General features: G+C 34.9%; 2 protein-coding genes across 5 annotated transcripts in view; one reads left to right on the top strand and one right to left on the bottom strand.

Annotated features, from left to right (window-relative positions):
* Positions 1–13437, bottom strand: part of LOC139152724 (UDP-glucuronosyltransferase 2C1-like) — a 567100-nt gene that overhangs the window by 345323 nt on the left and 208340 nt on the right. The window lies entirely within an intron of this gene.
* The window catches only part of LOC139152708 (G-protein-signaling modulator 2-like), a 128588-nt gene continuing 115154 nt past the window's right edge, over positions 4–13437 (top strand). For 2 of the 4 annotated variants that reach the window (XM_070726011.1, XM_070726010.1), the window contains exon 1: positions 47–318. In XM_070726011.1, the coding sequence (XP_070582112.1) occupies positions 304–318 (15 nt within the window). In that variant the 5' untranslated portion in view covers positions 47–303. Of the gene's footprint in view, positions 319–13437 lie in introns of all 4 variants that reach the window. The other 2 variants (XM_070726008.1, XM_070726009.1) reach the window with 2 other exon arrangements.

The following is a 13437-nucleotide window of genomic DNA, read 5'->3' as shown; positions in this document are numbered from 1 at the left end:
GCCAATCACAAATCTTCTATTCTGGCGTTGTTGCCGAATTTGGATTACTGCAAATTGGTACAATAATAACCGACTTGCTATTTGCAGGAAACCTCCAACAGTAAGGAATTTGGCTGAATTGGTCTGTTTCTCGGCGATTCCAATCATTCAGGGAATATAGCTAGAGCAACAGTTGCTAAAACTCCCGGACACATTCTTGTCATGCAATAGTAGCGTTGGACCGATCTGATCCTAAATTTTATCGTCGAAGTCAAAGACCAGTTTGAAGATCGTGGCTATTATCAAGAAAAATAGTCGTACTCGATGGCCAGTAATAAGGTAACTATTGATTCATAAACTTTATTATTTTCTGGCAGATGATTTGATTTTGATGTCAAACGCTGGTCGAATCAACCGGCTATTACGGCTACAAGAAGTGGAACGTCCCAAAGACATTCCGCGCCGGTTAATAATAGCGTCTCTTGTCTCTTGACCTTCGTCGTTGTCCAAACCCTTGATGTACAATGTTCACCACCAAGAACGACACAGTCCGTAAAATGACCGCCAGGAGAATAATAACAATGTTGAGTGACGTCTTCTGCGAGAAATTTGCCAGAAATTGCTGTCAGTTATGGCCCACTCTTCTAAGTGCATATTCGATGTGGCCACAACGTTCATGCGGGCGGTAAATGAAAAGCTCGTAACAGTGACCAAACCAGCTGTTCAAGGTGTGAACGGTTCCTGCACTTTCGAAAGCCGGTGGTGTATACATCGTATACTCCCCTATTTATGCCATCGGCTATGTGCAAGCGGCTTGACGTTAGGTAGAAGCGGGACTTCTACATGTATATCCATGCTGTTATGTTTTTATTTTATCCCTTGAACCACAAGTTCTCTCCTGAAATCAGTGCTTTTGTTATTGTTGCATCCCCATGCTTCTTAGTCTGACAATCCTAGCATGGATTAGAATCCAATTGCCATAAAACTGGACAGCATATAAAATGCACGTACTATATCGATACTATCATGGCTGGCTCATCTTGAATATTACACTCATACAAAGTATATCGCTAGTTTCAGTACGCACATGTATGTCCCAAGGATATGCATGTTTTACAATATATTCAATCACAAGAGGGTTTGAATGAAATCTCTGTGAACATACTGTAATTCTTTACATTTCAGTGGTGTGAATGTTACATGAGACATGTATGATTAAACCTTAGATTCACCGTGGAGTTCATAAGCGAGACATCTCCATGTTTAAACAAAAAATATGTACTCATAATTGTGTTACTGTAAAATTTACAAAAAACATGAATTTCTCAAAACAATTGTTACAATCAAGTTGTATCGCTCTTCTGTTTTTACCAAATATAAGAATTACCTGCGTAATTGACACATGGGAGTCAATACAGTACAAAAAGCAAATATTTTTAAAAAGATGTGTTATTATCCAAGCAACATGTTGTAAGAGGACTGAATCTCTTGAAAGTTTCCAGGACAGGTCAATAGGTCAATTTTAAATTTTAAGAGTTTGTGCAGGGGTGTAGAAAACACATTTGTATGTCATGCTTTGGCGCTGTGTTTTCACTCTGATGAGCTGTACATGTACATATAATTCTTATTTCTGACATAAAAATTTAGATAAATGCCGTAAAGTGTTTGGATTAATGTCCATATGTGAAGTGATACCAGGTGCTTTTTCATCCCTTTATTGGTGAATTGTATATGCATACAACAGTGTTTTTGCTAGGGCCAGTAAGTAGGTATAGATGTTACCTGGCTTCCCCAGTCTCTTCACTGGGGTTCCCCTTGGTATATCAATAGAATCAAATAGGGAGACAGCAGCAATGTTACCAGGGTTCCCAAATCATTGATCAATATTCCCCAACCTAAGCAAAATCACTGATACAGGTTACATATTTGTGTGTATAGACATGCATGTACCCAAACACACAGATATTATATATATATATATATATATATATATATATATATATATATATATATATATATATATATAAAGATACTGATAGATAGATAGATAGATAGATAGATAGATAGATAGATAGATAGATTAGATAGATAGATATCTTCCCACACACACATACAAAACACATTTTAACACAAGTTAATATACCATATATCTGTGTATGTATAATATGTACATTTATTGATTTAAACATTATACATCTCAGGAGAAAGCGATTGTAAACATGTAATGGCAGACCAGTTCGCATTTACAAAATTTCCAATTTTAGAAACTCTAAATTCGGTTAGGCCAATGCCATTTTGTTAGGTAACTGTACAGTGCTTACTTATCAGGTACCAGTGAAGCTTACTGTACTTTAATCATGCATGCATTGATTCTCATATGTAAGTTCAAGTTCTGCGAACATAAATTCACATCTTCACAGGAGCAACATCTGAGTATTTGACAGATATTTGAAATTTAAGGGAAATGATCAAACAACAATTCAATACCATTTTGCCTCACTGATGCCTTTCTAAAAATGCCTTTCCAGTGGAAATGATGTGCTTGGATGTACACATACACTTACATACATTGGGAATGACCGTGCAACACACTTCAATGTAGTTTTGGTGTTGTCATGGTCTCTTCCACTGAAAAAGTCCCTTCACCCCATTTTCAGCCCTACAAATCATTGGCATTGATATGGAATTGAAAGAAATGTTGTGATACAAATTACACGTAAACTGTCTAGGTAGTTTCCCATACATGCTCATGAGCAGCTTTAGCAAATGAGCACCAGCTTGCTTGTACATGTAAAGGTCAGTGTGTTTTTATTCTGCTGCTGTACCAATAGGCAACCGTATTCATCCATTCATTCGCCGAAATTGCCCAAGAGTTGCTATTTTATAAAAAAAGCTTGCATTAGTGTCAATCATGTTACGGCATGTGTGTTGATGTAATTTTCTGTTAAGGCAATATTAAACTAGAACTGCCCACAAAAGATGAAATATCCATTATATTGAGATTATTTTTTTTATCATTTGAAAGAATTTGTATGAATGAGTATATAACTTTCTGTTGCATTAATGGAGACAGCTGTTTGTATCAGAGAAGAGATGAAATGTAGTGATTCATAATTAATTTTTGTGTACATTTCATTAATCTTAATACTGTTGATAATAATTACTTTATTATACATAGCTTCATCGATATGAGCCATTGATTGTCTGATGGGATAGTCGAGTAATCCGGTTTGCACTCAGAATAACAGTTTGATAATGAAAGATATTATTTGTCAATTTACCTGTGCAGTTTCCTTCAAACATAATCAATATCTAATGGGTGGTGGTTATGGTGATGCAGACTGGGCTCGGCTATATACCATAAAGAGAGGAAAACACTCGGCCATCTAAGTAGTCCAGAATGATTTTCTTTGCAATAATTTTTCTGTGTAACTGACTTGACTGTTACCAGTGTTAGTAATCACAGGCAGTCAGAGATGTTTGATGGTGTTGTTACCTGTGTAATATCCTGCCATAGATATCACCCTTTGAGTGCTGTAATTTTTTCCCATAAAAATTTTGGTGCAAGATTTTACCAATTTTTCTAATTTTTCCTGCAATTTTTTTATCGTTTTGGACAAAGTGGACAGCACATTTCGTGGGCTAAATTTTTTTATCAAAATTTTTGCATAAATCTGAAAAAAAAAATCGACTGGGATATATTTTTTCAAGGCAACAAAAATTTATTTTGGTGCTCAAAGGGTTAGTGGTGTTTCCAGTGAATTTCAGTGTCATCTGCCCAGACAAGCCCTAGGAGTGATTTGTGCTGCTTTGTTGCAAATGTGCTGTCCAAAGAATCGCACAACATCACAGGAAAATTTATAGATAAGTTTTAATTGTACGTGACTGGAAATTGAAGCTGGAAACCACATATGCTTAACATGTGGGCTATGAATTGGTAAATAATGAGCATTTGTCATTTGATTAGTTTTGTGATTCTGTTTTTACTCAGAAATCATACGTGAGAATTGTTTTCCTTAAGGCTTTTCTACTCACTTCTATTGATTTGAATTCAGTTGATAAGTTTTGCTCTTCAGCCCATTAAAAATAGAGAAAAATAAGTACATAGCCACAAAGCACAGTAAGTAGCTACAAACTTTTAACATTAAGAGTTAACCTCTACTCAGGGGTGCAATGCATCACAGTTTTTAGTAATAATATCACTCATTCTTCCTTCTCATTATACCGTGGCTATAACGTCTAGCATGCATTTTCCATTACTGTTCCAGGGGTATATTTCATCAATAACATGACATGTCAATGATTTTAGTATGGATGTAAAATTTATTTCTGTGACGTGATATATGTGTTCTGTTCCCATATAATTTATAGATTCACACATCATACAACACTCAAATGAATTTACGGCATGGAAAAATATTCAACATGCAGAGTACTCAGGATGTGGTTAAAAATCAAGTCACACAGTGGATATAATAAATGATAAAAAGTTATGGCAGAAGTGTGAGCTGTAATCCTGCTTGACTGTTGGCAATATTTTTTTAAAGTGACACATAAAAAATAATAGTGAATTATGATATACATGTATCATCTAATAGTTGGTATATAAATTTATGGCCGACAACTGTTGTTGGATAAAGTAGGTCCACAGTATGTACAACAATGATAGTTCAACACCACAGTATTTTTTGCATCTCATATTTTGTGACAAATTTAAAGTCAAAGAAATCAAGTTTACAGTTGTTACCAAAAAATCTGAATTGCCATGTAAGACAAAGCTATCATTAGGGATTACAAAAATGATACTGTTATATCATTCAGCTCATCATTGCAAAACTGTGAAATTGCTGCATATTTCAATATGAATGTGCTGATAGAGTGAGGCATATCATTCAAGTACTAGTTAGCAGGAGTTGTGATGTTGAGTTGCATTGAAATGCCTGATTACAAAGACAGAAAATGAAACAAATCAAGAAGCGTCCAATAATGAATGCAGTGTGAATGATAGTGTAAATTTGACAATGCAAACCCGAGAGTCACGAAGAGCCATTGAAGCAAGTCTGTGATCGGTTGATCATGAAGAATTACTAACTCATGTATCAGTATTCCAATTGTATCATGTGTTTCATACTTGTATGACGTCAATGCATGTTCACACGTTCACTCATACAGCTTTATTCCCAGCACAGCTGACGTACACCGATCAGACATGTTTGAATTCACAGGAAGCAATGGCACTTTCTGATCTGTGAAAAGTAGATGATAAAAATCAGGTCAAACTCCTTTGAACTTGTTGTGGAGGAGTTGTTGATTGTGCGATAGGTATATCGACTGTGGATACAGATAATAATGGGCGGGCCAGATTATACTGGTCTCATAATACAAAGGATTTGATACCTAGAGTAAAATAACAAGATATGTAAATACACATATGTTAGATGTTAGATAGAAAGACTACTGTATGTTATGTGTGGAGTACATTTACCAATGCACTAACCCATACACACATATATATGCACACATGTATGTGTATAGACACATACTGTACAGTGTACATGCACACACGTGTTTGTAATTTTATATATATATATATATATATATATATATATATATATATATATATATATATATATATATATATATATATATATATATATATATTACAGTGTTTGATGCTAAAAGCAGAGCATTATACAGTGTTTCATCTAGGGAGGGGGACAGGGGGATTCCCCCTCTGTTGACATGTTGGCACCCCCTAGTACTTTGTCAAAGGGGGATCAGCGCCTCATAAAATGGTGCCAGTCACACCTTAGAGATACAAGAAGAACACATTAACTGGTAAAATCCTCCCTAAATTTTCTGGTAAAGGGGGAAAATCCCCCCCTGTTGATGCCATCCTGGATGAAACACTGATTATGAAACAAATTACTTCCAGTACAAAGTAATTATATCGTACAAGTAGTCTGCCAATTGTTGGATGCTGATGTATTTACTTTGTACTTGAAGTAATTGGTGTTAATGTACATGATTGTACATGTGCATTTCTGACTTCTTGTTTGACTTGATGTATTTCAACCAAATGAACAAAGTCCTTTCAAACAATTTCAAAGTAAAGAGTGACTAACAAATTTTTCCATTCTCTTCAGTCACAGTTACTACGATAAAGAAAGTAAATATATATAGATAAAAACGTCAGTCTGACCGACCCTATCTTTTGAAGGAATGTTATGAGAAACATTCATATTTTAATTATTTATGCCCATGAGACAATAACTTTTGGTTTGGATTTCGGCATGTGAGCTGTATGAGATGACTGAGTCTTTGAATACATGTCAACTGAAACACTTTCATGTTCAGCCATCATCAAATTTTATGCATTAAAATTTCTTTTGTTGATTTTCCATACCAGCTCATGCATTATCCAATAGATACCTGTCAACTCCCAACTTTCAGAATAAAGACTGTCCCACAAACAGGACATTGAAAAGTATTGTAATTTAGTAGCTGTGAAATATTTTGTTTCATTATCCTATAAAACATTAATATCCCATTAGCAATATTTGACAAGGCACTTCGCTACAATCGTGTCTCATGATAAACTTAGAAAACAATGGCATGAATTTTATAGTCAACATTCAATATTTTTAATTTTTGTGTGAATTTGTTCCTTTTTATGAAAGTTAAGGAGTTGAGTTTACGTGTGCATTTGCAAAAAATAACAAATCCAAATTTCGTACATTTATCCAACAAGACGTATTTATGCAGCCCAGACTACAGTTTGTTGAACCACTCAGGTCATCTTGACCTGGTGAATAAATATTCATTTGATTTCATTGACCTTCCAGTAGCTATGAATGTGAAAACGTTCACCATTTACAATATACATCATCAAATTGTTCTGGTTTTACATGTTAACCTGTGAATTATTTTTCAGCCAGTGGAATCTTTCCTGAACCAAGCTCATTTCAGAATTTTCAATTAATCACCTGTTTAGTGCAAAATTACTAAAATGGATGTAAAGATTTTTTGGAGGGAAAACAATTGCAGATGCTATAATATTTTGTCCTGTATTTTGTAACTGTTTATAATATTATCAGTGTAAACACTGTAAGGAAAGAATTAAATATCCGTCATCCTTTCTGCTTTTTCCTTCTAGTGTATGTACATGTAGCTATTGTACCAGAAAAATTACCCTCCATTCCACAGCGCCAAAGTCAATTTTTGTCGCCTTTATAAAATATATCTCTGTCAATTCTTTTGAGATCTTTGCTAAAATTTCGATAAAAAATTGTAGCCAATGAAATGTAATATATATTTGGTCAAAAATTATCAAAAACAAATCAGAAAAATTCATACAAGTTAATAAAATGTTGCACTGACATTTTGATGGGAAAAATTGCAGTGCTTAAAGAGTTAGGCCAAAACCTGTACATACTTTCACCAACTTGGAATGGTATGTTGTAGCAGGCTTAGTAAAAATCATGATTACAGAATCTAATATGTTTTCAGGGGCTTTCTGATGTTCAAATCTTTGTTAAAATGCATTATATGAGATATATTTTCACCAAGTTGACCAGATGGTGGCATATGAACTTGACAGGATAATGGTTATTCACTGATGACTAAGTATACGCCATGATATAAAGTCTCAAGTCTTGCAATCCTCGGAGCCCCACCCCAACCCTGATTCCAGTATCTTCCACTACTTGTTTAGAAGAGCGTATGTGCCCCGGGGTATGACGAGAGAGGAGCTGACCAAATGGTTGGCAGTAGAAGAGGATTGTGTACATTTGTCACATCTGTATTATGATGAACATTGCATCTGAAGATTTACTTCAAAATTACTACATGTATGATGTAGATGTCATGGCAATGTACTGGATTCATAGCATTAAGGTTGATCATGCCTCGGAGACAGATATTCGGACCCTCAAACTTTTGCAATTTCTTCTGATATATCCCTTATGGGTTGCATTTTAAAGCTCTTGGTGTAGGAAAACTGTCACTTGCTTAGTTTTTCAAAATCAAAAATTATATTTTTTCTCGATAGAGTTAACACAGGAATGGCAGCCATTTTGAATTTTAAAAATTGGTAAATCTTGGGTTATTTCTTCCTGTAGTGACAAAATTTGCACAGTGACCCCCGATTTTTATTCTCCGTTTAGGAAGAGAATAGGTAAAAGTTTCATTAAGGAAAGTTTGAGCAAAAGTGTTAAGTCTTTCACTTTCGAGGTACATACTACCATAATGCACACATGTCATAGTCAAAGCACTATCGCACACGGCTTACAGTCACAGGATTAATGCACGCAGCATACAATCTACTGTACATATATCAAACAAAGTGGATACTCAGAGTGAATTAAGACTACCGAGCTATCTAGTGATTGAAGCATATCGATTTTTCTGTGTTAATGGCTGTATTTGTAAGAGTTTATCTACCCTCCACTTTCAATTACAGCAGACTGAAATTCTCGCTACACAGATCAAGTACAGTAAGTGTGAAAACATTTATATAATAATCTTTCCATCAGCATAATTTAATTTGAAACAAATAATATGCATATTAATGAGAGAAAAAATGATGTCATTTGCTATCGGCGCTATCTACGGCTCAGACTGCAAGGAGCAACAAGAGCAACACATACAACACTGACAAAATTTGACTAGATTTAGCAGCAGTGTCAAAGAAAGGTGTACCTTGGCAATAAATAATGCAAAACCTGATTGCTATAATGATAGTTACAGTCGTGATGCTTTTTTTTAAATTTTCATCAAGGGCCTTTTATTCTCAAATATTCCACTCACTTAACAATAGCATTGAAGACAACTACTACAGAAAAAGTAACATGAAGATTTAAATACAAAAATAGGAAACATAGGTCATGTTGTCTTTAGTGGACTATGCTGTTTGTGACATGGCAAACAGTAATTACAGTGAATAAGGTTTCAGACTTTCTTTATGCATGCCGACTTGCAATTGGTCTTGCAATTTTCTTTTGTAAGCCTCCCTCATACAGTGCATGTAGTACATATTCATGATTATTAGTGTGGTTATTCATGCTCTATCTTAGCAAGGCCCTTCAAAATTTTCCATGGTCTTGTGACGTCATGGTGTTTCACTGCTTTTGCTAACAAGGCTCTTAAAGGATGACCAAAAGCATGAATCGTGCAGGTGGAATCAAACTGTGAACTGGTTTTCCTTGGCGTGAGATTTCCCCGTGTGCATGTACCGGTATAGATAGATCTACATGTACATTATCAGCAAGGTGTAAGAATAATGTTCACTAGTAAATATTCTGATGATAATCTAAATATAAAATCAATGAATCTTACAGAAAATTGCCTTGGCAATACATATCAAAGGTAGCCGTGGCTGTTTAAAGACACTGCGATAATCTGAAACATTCTCTCTCCAAATGTAAATACATGAAAAGTGATAGCCACTCTTTTGATTTTTGAGAAAAAAATTTTATTGTCACGTGTTGTGATCTTAAGTAATAAACATTTTGTGCCAACCTGTTTTTTTGCTAGATCTTTTGATATCACATCGCATCAATGTTGGAACATCTGGATTGAAGTTTGATCTTTTCAAGGAGTGTTTTATGTTTACAATATGTTTGTTTTTACATGTACGTCAAGTTTTCAAATGAAGAATGCTTTGAAGACTAAACTCTGAAATCTACATGTTGTTATTATGTCGTAAATTGATTTTGCAATGTGGTACACAGACGTACCGGTATGTTTCTTGTACTTTGCCGCATCAATAATTTTTTTGTAACAGCTTGTGCAGTGATAAATTTTTGGAACAACCATAAATAGAAAACAGTGTTACGTAAATTGTCAGTTCAGATATTTAACCAGTGTTACACATTGAGAAATTTCCCACAGACTATACCAATCTCGTCTTTTGAAAAACCAAATATTACATATGCTCGCCATTTCAGATTTCTTGTTTACTCAAACATTCATTTATTATAAAATCTGTCTCACACTGTGTAACATGTACATGTATATTCTCAGGGTCACTCAAAGGTCTGTAAATTAGTCAGGATTTTACTGATATCACCTTTTGAAAAATCCAGACACTTTACATGCCTGCCCTGTGCCAGTCCTGATACATGTATGTCATTTAACACACACAGCCTATACCAGTATCACCTCCTCAACAACCAGACATATATGTATGACCACTGGTTTAGATACATGACCAGGGTTAGGTTAGGTAAATTAATCTCATATTGTTCAAATATCACCTTTTGAACTACTGGAAACTGTATATACCTGCCTGTTCAGATATTTACATTACCATCTCTCCACATATCGGTACTTCGCAAATTTATCACAGACTGTGCTAATAACACCTTTTGAACCACCAAACATTGCTTGACAGTAATGATATTTAACAAGTGTAACACATTTGTACATTTGAAACAGACTGGTACCTATCAACACCTTTTGAATGACTAGACAAATGTCAGCCAGTTCACATATTTAAGCACTGTTATACGGTAAAGTAAGTACACATAGTGCTCTTCAGGGTAGGCTCTTAGCAGCAGAGATGTGTGCATGTAAAGTAATGACACAGGCGTGTTCCTTACCAACAGCTTCTCAACAGACTCCATAGCAACCACTCAAATGGACTCATGTCATGACAGTGGCTTAGTGATACTGTGGATGCAAAACACTTTGAAGTACACGAAGCATGTATTTTGATGTCATTTTTTCAGCTCAACAAAGGTGTTCCCAAAGTTTCCAGCTCTTGAATATTTTTTTTACATAGGCAATTTGATCACTTTTAAAATTGAAAATATATGGCATTCTTCTTACACACCAGTAAAGTAGCAAACACATGATTGATTACAGTACAATGTAAGTCAGAAAATTTATATATTGTTTGGCATTTACTCATCTATTTCTTGTAGAAAGAAATTTAGAGCCAATAAACAAGAACTCCCAACATAAGGCAGGAATTTTCACCACATATGCCAGAAAAATATACCAGAAAAATGTAAATCTTGAAGATTTTATCAAAATGGACTGGTAAGCTCAGCTACATGTAGGCCATAGGGTCTGTGGTGTAGCCTACATGTATATGACTGGTTCATGTACTCAGAAATGTCGAGTCAAACTGGTAGCAGTCCAGACTGTTGACAGGTCAAAATCTTTTGGGAAATATATATCAGAAAATTCAATGAGGAATAAGTATTTTGCAAACATATTGTCATTTCATCTCAGGGAGCAGCATGATTTTTGAAACCTTTCTTTGGAAAGGTTACTGCCGCTGGGCTATTTACATGTTAACGGCAAAAATACAGAATAAGACCTGGATATTCTATACCCACATTGTATAACTCTCATTTGCCTTCTCTTCTCAAGGCTTTGTCTGGACCTGTGGGCCTCAGCTGTGGAAAAGCTTAGCCTGATAATAATTGCATTTATTGATACTATTATTTAGCGGGAATAAGTGTGCCCGGTAAGCCAATTTGACACGCCATTGACTAGATGAGATTTCCTTTCAGACTCAAGAAATTTGAAACATCACATGTATTAGTGTAAGGCTGAAACAAGGAAATTTCAAGAAATTCCCTAAATGAGTCAAAGAGTTTGGAAATCTTATAAAGGTCGGGGCCACACTGGTTAGAATAAGTGTGTGGATCTCAATAGATATTACATGAAACATGCAGTGTCTGTACATAGCATCAGCATTGCTAGTAATCGTTTCATGACAGATAACATGTAAACATATTTGTTAATTGCTCATGCTCTACATGTATTTTGTAAACCTGTATACGTGTACCATTATATAGAGAACTTGTGTCATATGCATGTATGTGTACCATACAATGCCAACACACATGTACATGTGCAATATTAAAACTGAAATGAAGTCATAGGTAATATACATATGCTGTGTATACACTGTACATGCTGTGTATATACATACACTGTACATGTATATACATACACTGTACATGTACATGTTGTTGTTGTCATATTGCTTCAGTAAGATAAGGAGAAACACAGAAATGATTTTATGTACCTGGGCAACATTTTTACTTTGCTATGATATCACTGCATTGATACACCTAGGGCAACACAGATTTCACTAAATTATTGACAAACACTGGAACTAACCACCATGACAACTCTGATAATAAACACTTCTTCGAAGTTCAATTCCTTTTGTTCCAGACAGCACCATGTAATAAAGTCATTCTGACATCATCATGTAATAAAATAACAGTACTTTACTGTAAAGCATTATACCAGTACTATCCACACTGAAAAGTTAGACTCCAAATTATGTCTTTTTTCATCAGATTGGACTACAGTTAATGTCTAAATTTTTCACTCATGTTCATACGTGTGCTTAAAATAATATTGGCTTAAATCTGAAAATGCACTTCTTAAACTGAGTTGATCAATCCAGACTGTCAGTATATGAAGGATTATAAAGAGTTATGTTGCATGGATTTCCATCAGTGTGCTTAGCTGTGGTACGGCCATGTTTGGTGCGATACATTGTACTCTGTAGACACATGGAATGGTGATACAGAACTCAATATCAATGCAAATGATTCTCTCATTTCGGCTGATGTTGACTTTGCTCAGTTCAGCGAGGGACAGCTTTGATAATTGGATTGATGTCAGGGTGAGTTTTTTGATGAAACGTGTACGTTCATGATGATATTCAAAATATGCTGGTTGTTCAAACTCTGGAGCAGATTGCTGATTTCCAATCACAGAATTGCCAATGTAAATAATGGAAAATCATAAAAAACATATTGCCTTTCCAATGATATGAGAAATTAACTGCATATAGTGCATGACATCTGGGTTTATAGAATTATGATTTTAATCACTGTTCCCCAAGGATTGCTGAAAGTATGTGTGATTCCCAGTAATCTTAGATACTCTACCTGTAGAGCTACATAAACGTGCTTGCATATACAGACATGCATTGTAACATGTAGATCATTATGAATTTCAGCTTGTGTGTGACTGTATGCAAATGGGGTTTTCATTTATAGAAAATGTATGAAAAAATACATACTTTATCACAAAGTACCTCAGAATGGTAACATTAAGAAAACAAAGTTGTATATATACAGTAACCGAAGTAAAAATATAATTTTGAGTCCAATAAAGATTTTTTTACAATGAACAGTTAAAGCCCCACCAGCTGTAACTCTTGAAATCTGTTGACCTCAAAATATTTTCCTATTCTCACCTGGTTTTCTCTGAATCCTACTCTCTGAAGGGATGGAGGCTGTTACTACATTAGGAAACCATTCCTTTGTAAAATATTTGACAAATAAATTCAAATTTTAACGGTCATTTTGCTTCCCGCCATTTTCATAAATTGGTACTATTTCAAAGGAAACAGAACATACAATGTACAATGTCACAGTTGAAAATATTCACCCCTATGCATTAAATTTGACTACTCTGTGC

This window comes from Ptychodera flava, chromosome 16 (assembly GCF_041260155.1).
Source record: "Ptychodera flava strain L36383 chromosome 16, AS_Pfla_20210202, whole genome shotgun sequence".
Taxonomy (NCBI): Eukaryota; Metazoa; Hemichordata; class Enteropneusta; family Ptychoderidae; genus Ptychodera; species Ptychodera flava.
The sequence above is the reverse complement of the archived record's forward strand: the minus strand, read 5'-3'. Positions and strand labels throughout refer to the sequence as shown.